General features: G+C 30.0%; 1 protein-coding gene across 4 annotated transcripts in view; it reads left to right on the top strand.

The window, feature by feature from the left end:
* Positions 1-8,751, top strand: part of LOC111686578 (hemicentin-1) — a 191,460-nt gene that overhangs the window by 159,592 nt on the left and 23,117 nt on the right. For all 4 annotated transcript variants that reach the window (XM_046947183.1, XM_046947185.1, XM_046947184.1 and 1 more), the window contains one exon: positions 7,681-7,894. In XM_046947183.1, the coding sequence (XP_046803139.1) occupies positions 7,681-7,894 (214 nt within the window). The remainder of the gene's footprint in view (positions 1-7,680; positions 7,895-8,751) is intronic.

The following is an 8,751-nucleotide window of genomic DNA, read 5'->3' on the forward strand; positions in this document are numbered from 1 at the left end:
CGCATCCCAAAAAATATCTATCTAAACTTCTTTAAAACATTTTTTTCTAGTACTAATAGGTAAAAATACTCATTTTAAATTAACCCATTATGACCAATATATAAGATTTTGATCTACATCCGGCTGAAATCGATCTTTTGAATTGGATCACCTGACACGAAATTGTCCATATATAAATTTACTATGGTGTAATGTACATAAGATTCAACAAAGACGAATCTTTTATATATACTTACTGTTTTTATTTTATTTGTATACATACATATATAATGTATGTATGTACTTATGATTTTGTACTGTGGTTCTTTACAACAAATATTGTCTATGGTTACCCAAAGTTTTTACACACAAACATTAATACAAAAACAAACATAAGCAGATATACTCTCACATAAAAATAAATTTGTTTATCCTTGTATTATATAAACTACTATAAATTTGCACAACTTATAGTAGGACTAACTAAAAAGTATATTTGTTTTTTTTTTTTTTTTTTTTTTTTTGTTATGCCTTTCAGGAATTGTAGTCACATCTGTTTTTAAATATACGTGCAATTTTAATATTTTCTCTATTAACATTAAAATTCATTGTTACACAATACATTTAAGTTTTCATCTTCATATATATTAAAGAAATTTTTAGATTGTTGTCGCATATTTTCACCTTTAGAAAATATCGTAACCATTATATAGTTATACCTACTTGTATGTTGATATAAATTTTTGGTTAAATTGGTTGCAAAAATAAAACAAATACAAAGAAAAAACTTGTCATTGTCTTCACCTGTTACCTTTCACAAACAATGAACAATGTGGTCTGAATTCATATACTCACACTAGGGTAAATACACACATACACGCAAGCTCTAGACACATCTTTACTTCACGCTGATCATCATCATCATTGAGAAAAATAATAAATATTTATACAAAAACACACGCACGTAAAACATGAATAGCAAATATGTATAAATATTCTTGCTTACACATCCATACATACAGTATTTACGGTGGATGAATATGTTTACATAAAAAAATTAATTAAATTAACAGTTTGTATAAATGTACAACTAGTTATAATCTTAAATATAATTAACTTATAAAAGTGTCTATCTACAAACATTCATATGTACATATGTATGTAAGTTTTTGTGAATATAAACCACATATAAGAGATATACATCAAGGCTCTTATATGTATATCTGAGCACTTTTGGTAAAACCATTTATTTACAAAAAGGGAATTTTACAAAAGAAAAAAAAACAAAAAAAGCAACATTGCAAAAAAGTTAAAAATTTCGTAATAAATTGATTTGATCGGTGTCATATCTAGGATCTTGAAGGTATGTTATTCTGTTGAAAATTTGAGAAAAATGTCGTATGCCGAATGGAATATAGTATAGACTATAGACAGTACTATGGACTAAACTAGACCATGACAAGACTATAGACTAGACCATGACAAGACTATAGACTAGACTATAGACTAGACTATAGACTAGACTATAGACTAGACTATAGACTAGACTATAGACTAGACTATAAACTAGACTATAGACTAGACTATAGACTAGACTATAGACTAGACTATAGACTAGACTATAGACTAGACTATAGACTAGACTATAGACTAGACTATAGACTAGACTATAGACTAGACTATAGACTAGACTATAGACTAGACTATAGACTAGACTATAGACTAGACTATAGACTAGACTATAGACTAGACTATAGACTAGACTATAGACTAGACTATAGACTAGACTATAGACTAGACTATAGACTAGACTATAGACTAGAATATAGACTAGAATATAGACTAGAATATAGACTAGACTATAGACTAGACTATAGACTAGACTATAGACTAGACTATAGACTAGACTATAGACTAGACTATAGACTAGACTATAGACTAGACTATAGACTAGACTATAGACTAGACTATAGACTAGACTATAGACTAGACTATAGACTAGACTATAGACTAGACTATAGACTAGACTATAGACTAGACTATAGACTAGACTATAGACTAGACTATAGACTAGACTATAGACTAGACTATAGACTAGACTATAGACTAGACTATAGACTAGACTATAGACTAGACTATAGACTAGACTATAGACTAGACTATAGACTAGACTATAGACTAGACTATAGACTAGACTATAGACTAGACTATAGACTAGACTATAGACTAGACTACAGACTAGACTATAGACTAGACTACAGACTAGACTATAGACTAGACTATAGACTAGACTATAGACTAGACTATAGACTAGACTATAGACTAGACTATAGACTAGACTATAGACTAGACTACAGACTAGACTATAGACTAGACTACAGACTAGACTATAGACTAGACTATAAACTAGACTATAAACTAGACTATAGACTAGACTATAGACTAGACTATAGACTAGACTATAGACTAGACTATAGACTAGACTATAGACTAGACTATAGACTAGACTATAGACTAGACTATAGACTAGACTATAGACTAGACTATAGACTAGACTATTGACTAGACTATAGACTAGACTATAGACTAGACTAAAGACTAGACTATAGACTAGACTATAGACTAGACTATAGACTAGACTATAGACTAGACTATAGACTAGACTATAGACTAGACTATAGACTAGACTATAGACTAGACTATAGACTAGACTATAGACTAGACTATAGACTAGACTATATACTAGGCTATAGTCTAGACTAGACTATAGACTAGACTATAGACTACACTATAGACTAGGCTATAGACTAGACTATAGACTAGACTATAGACTAGACTATAGACTAGACTATAGACTAGACTATAGACTAGACTATAGACTAGACTATAGACTAGACTATAGACTAGACTATAGACTAGACTATAGACTAGACTATAGACTAGACTATAGACTAGACTATGGACTAGACTATAGATTAGACACTATAGACTAGCCAATAATATTTTCCATAGAGTAAACTAGTTTTACAGAGTCTCTTTTTGTTATAAAATCAAGTCATATTTTATCGTCACAACCTCTGTAGGATATCATATGGTCGGCCACGAATATACTTATTAGTTGTTTAGATAAATAATGCATTTCATTAAAATTCGAAAATAGTCACAGCCATTAATTGTAAAATCATAAATTTGTTTTACCTCAAATAAAAATTATAGTATACTTTAAGGCGCCGATAGAAAATCTGTGTAAAACAATAATAAAAATTGTTTTTGTTAACGTTGAATAAATAATAGTATAAATGAGCACAGGCGAGGTAAAAACTCATTTAAGTTATACGCAAAATTACTGAAGTCTCAAAATATATTTAAAATAAAGTTTTTTGACTATTTTATTGTAAATATAACCATTTTAGAAATTAAATTTAGTGTCGCAATTAAATAAATTTTATAAATTATCTTAGAAACACAAATTCCACAAATTATATTTAATATAAACTTATGGATGGAGAATACTTATGATTCGGCACTACCTTATTTAGCACTTTAACTTGTTTCTGTATTAAACACTCCCCTTAAATTGGAGAACATTATTTTTAAATGCCAAGATTAAATAAATATTTAATTAGGTTATAATAGTCAGAAATTAACTTTTGGCAATTTATGTAACTTAATTAATTTTATTTACTACATTTGTTTATAGAGTTAAGAAGAAAAAAAGAAAAAAAGATTAAGTTTGAATAATAGTTTGGCCTTAAATGGGAAGAGGTAAATCATTTAGATGTGTTTTTTCCAACAAGTTTCAAAGCATTTTTAAAACAATCATTCAAGGTAAATTTCTTAGAAAGAATAATTTATGTTCCTTTCTTCCTTTTGACCCACTTATTTATACCTATGCTGAATTTGAATTCAGTAAATCCAGACATCTGTCTAATGTTTTTATGTAAATAACAACAACTACCGCTATCATTTGATACCTTTGTTTTGAGAGCTTGTGTATAAGTGTCCTTATACTTTTGTGTCACATTTTCCATTGTGTAAGTCACTGTAATGACTTTTGACATACACACGTAGCAACTTTGTATCTTAGAGACAATATCGCTCTTTGTTACCGAGTTTTATCTTATTTATTTCCTGTATTTTTCTCATTTTATTGGGCCATCTTAATTATCCACTCATTTGATGTTTTAATTTCAGTTGTGTCTGGCAATTAATGTGCAGGAAACATTTGTGTCTTTTATGCTCTCATGGCTTTTTGATGTTTGTACTTTACGAGATTTTTTCTGTTTAAAATTATACATTTTCAGTTGCAAATTCCATTGGTGTCAATTTGCCAGTCTATTAAATTTGTTTCCAGTATCTGCTTGCAGATGTTGTATGTAATATCCTATGTTCTTGCTATTATGAAAGTTGAGAAAAAATTTAGGTTTTTTATTTTAACTGATGAAAGCTTTAGAAATTTGAAAGACCTAGATTATACTTTCATTGATAAAAGAGTTGTTGTCTGAAATCATTAAGAATACCAACACAATAATTTCTATCAGATTATTTCAGTGTTCCATTTTATTGTTGTGTGCAGAAATCTCTTAAGCATTCTAAAAGTTATAACGAATTTTCTAACATAACCTCTGAATTAATATTAATCATACGTACCGCAGGCAATTTGTAATTTTATTATGAACATAATATCACCACTGAAATTTTTCTTTATTGATTGATTTATATGTTTTGCCTATACAACATTATAATTAACATAATTCATACCCACAGTTAGGTTAAATTGTAATATATCTATAATATTTAAAATAGTTGTCAGAATTTGTTTTTCGCATCTCTTTTGACCAACTATAAAAGAGTTAGAGCACGAAAGTTACAGCTTTTCAATATTAAAAAAATTTCTTTAAATAGATACTCCTTTGTGGTAGTGCTTAACTTAACATAAGATATATCAAGTACCCTCTTAATACTTAAGTGCTGTAAGGTAAAATTACAGAAGTAAATATGTTCCCTATACTAACAAAATTGTAAATTATATATCCCTTAATTCAAAACACTCTTCAAATGTTGCAAGCAATTGTAATCATTAATCTTAAGTGTTATACCTTTTTAAGATTGATGACATGAGGTAAGATGAAAATGACACACCAAAATGTGAGTTTGTAAGAGATGTTTATTTAATGACACACAAATATGTGATATTACCATTGGAACAGTTTCAAACAGTTTACATACATACGTTGATTGCAGTGCCATAAATATTTTACACAAAATAAATCTCACTGTCCGGAAAATAACATTTAAAATTATGTTCAAAATACAATAAAATTTACCTTTATCTTAAATAGGAGTAATTTTGGAATTAAATATGACTTAAATACTTTTTTTCTATATGAGCTTCTATATATAGAAAGGAACACATAAACATCTTAACTGGAATTAAATTATATTTGAATTAGGACTGAACTTGAACAAAATTTGAACTGAACTAGAACTGAACTGGAACTGAACTAGAACTGAACTTGAAGTGGAACTGAACAAGAACTAAACTAGAACTGAACTTGAACTTAATTTGAACTGAACTGGAACTGAACTGAACTAGAACTGAAACAGAACTGAACTAGAACTGTACTAGAACTGAACTAGAACTGAACTAGAACTGAACTAGAACTGAACTAGAACTGAACTAGAACTGAACTAGAACTGAACTAGAACTGAACTAGAACTGAACTAGAACTGAACTAGAACTGAACTAGAACTGAACTAGAACTGAACTAGAACTGAACTAGAACTGAACTAGAACTGAACTAGAACTGAACTAGAACTGAACTAGAACTGAACTAGAACTGAACTAGAACTGAACTAGAACTGAACTAGAACTGAACTAGAACTGAACTAGAACTGAACTAGAACTGAACTAGAACTGAACTAGAACTGAACTAGAACTGAACTAGAACTGAACTAGAACTGAACTAGAACTGAACTAGAACTGAACTAGAACTGAACTAGAACTGAACTAGAACTGAACTAGAACTGAACATGAACTGAACTAGAACTGAACTGGAACTGAACTAGAACTGAACTAGAACTGAACTAGAACTGAACTAGAACTGAACTAGAACTGAACTAGAACTGAACTAGAACTGAACTAGAACTGAACTAGAACTGAACTAGAACTGAACTAGAACTGAACTAGAACTGAACTAGAACTGAACTAGAACTGAACTAGAACTGAACTAGAACTGAACTAGAACTGAACTAGAACTGAACTAGAACTGAACTAGAACTGAACTAGAACTGAACTAGAACTGAACTAGAACTGAACTAGAACTGAACTAGAACTGAACTAGAACTGAACTAGAACTGAACTAGAACTGAACTAGAACTGAACTAGAACTGAACTAGAACTGAACTAGAACTGAACTAGAACTGAACTAGAACTGAACTAGAACTGAACTAGAACTGAACTAGAACTGAACTAGAACTGAACTAGAACTGAACTAGAACTGAACTAGAACTGAACTAGAACTGAACTAGAACTGAACTAGAACTGAACTAGAACTGAACTAGAACAGAACTAGAACTGAACTAGAACTGAACTAGAACTGAACTAGAACTGAACTAGAACTGAACTAGAACTGAACTAGAACTGAACTAGAACTGAACTAGAACCGAACTAGAACTGAACTAGAACTGAACTACAACTGAACTACAACTGAACTAGAACTGAACTAGAACTGAACTAGAACCGAACTAGAACTGAACTAGAACTGAACTAGAACCGAACTAGAACCGAACTAGAACTGAACTAGAACTGAACTAGTACTGAACTAGAACTAAACTAGAACTGAACTAGAAATGAACTAGAACTAGAACTGAACTAAAACTGAACAAGAACTGAACTAGAACTTAACTAAAACTGAACTAGAACTGAACTAAAACTTAACTAGCACTGAACTTGAACTGAACTAGAATTATACTAGTACAGAACTAAAACTGAGCTAGACCTACTAACAAACTCAACTCAAGGAGAAATCATATAAAATGTTATCTTTATTATAGTCCATTAATGTTGAAGTTTGCTGAACTATAATTTTAATATACTTCACTTAACGATATAGACTGTTTTCTGAAATCCCAATTTTTTTTAATTTTACAAAATAATCTCCAAAATTATATACATACTTATACGTATATGCATGTTTGTTTAAAAGATCAGAAAATATTCCAGGTGATAAATACACAGACTCTGGTACATTTTTTAAAAATAAATTATGTATAATGAAAGCAAATCAAAAAAAAAAAAAAAAAACAAAAATACTTACCACATTTAAATAACCAACATCAAACACCTACTGTGCGCTCTGTTTCACATCAGGATTTCTTCTATTTTAATATTTAAATGTTAAAGCACACACAATTTAACCACAAACCTCTGCTCTGGTTTTGCTTTCAAAATTTAGTCAAGTTGTGCTGGGCACAAGCACGTACTTACCGAGAAATATTTTATATTAAGTAATTTAACAGTATTTTCTTATTATTTCATCATGTACTCAATTTTGTTAAATTTATTCATTCGTCTTGTTCATTTATTTATTATTCTTATTCTGGTATTTCTTTTCTTTTTTTCGTCTCCATATAAATGAAATTCAACATGAACAACAATAACTACAACTACAATATATGTGGAATATAAACAATGAAAAGGTATCATGGATGCGTCGAAAAGGCGACGAACTGGCACTTATTACATTTGGTCGTCATACATACAGCGGTGATTCCAGATACTCGTTAGAGTTTGAAGAACCAAACGATTGGAAACTTTTAATCCAATACGCCAACGAACGTGACGAGGGTCCTTATGAGTGTCAAGTTTCATCACATCCGCCTTTAGTGTTGTTAGTCTACTTAACTGTAATTGGTAAGTTTCTCAATGGATACACCAAAATACACATACACAGATTCATATACATACATTCATATATACGTATGTACACTCGAACATTTAATTTATAAAATCCAACTTTGTTACAAATATACTGCTAGTGTATGAAACCGAAATATTTATAGTGGCATTCAAACTTATCCGGCATTCCAGGGTAACTATCTGAAAATTGTGATTTAACATGTTTCAGAAAAATAGAAATTCAAATAAACCATCACTTTAAAGTGATACTTTGTCTGCTTGTAAAACTACTTGGTTTTTAAGCTGTCCTTCGCATATATGTAAGTTTTTTACGTATGTCTTTGTATACATGTATTATTGTCCACAATCAATCATTTTGAGATGTTGCTCTTGTCCTCATCTACAATCACACACATTCTTAACATATCACACCTACTTTTCATTCTGTTCATCATCCTCAGATTCTCATCGTCATCGTGCTCCTTTCTAAATAATTCAAGCAAAAACGGAAATAAAAACAGTCAGTCCATTGTTGTGATTTCACTTTAAGATTATACGATACGTGTATTTTACTGATGGACCTGACTGACAAGTACTTTTACATCACGAGGGCTATCTTTACATTAATTTCGAAATATGAATATTAATCAACTTTTAAAGGAATAACAGATATTAAAATTCCGTTTAAATTATAGTGAAGTCTTTAGTTTAGAATTTTACCAAATATACATTCTAGACAATTAACTTGACCTTAGTCTAGAGCCTATAGTTCTAACTATAATCTATATAGTCTAGTCTATAGTCTAGTCTATAGTCTAGTCTATAGTCTAGTCTATAGTCTAGTCTATAGTCTAGTCTATAGTCTAGTCTAT

This window comes from Lucilia cuprina, chromosome 3 (assembly GCF_022045245.1).
Source record: "Lucilia cuprina isolate Lc7/37 chromosome 3, ASM2204524v1, whole genome shotgun sequence".
Taxonomy (NCBI): domain Eukaryota; kingdom Metazoa; phylum Arthropoda; class Insecta; order Diptera; family Calliphoridae; genus Lucilia; species Lucilia cuprina.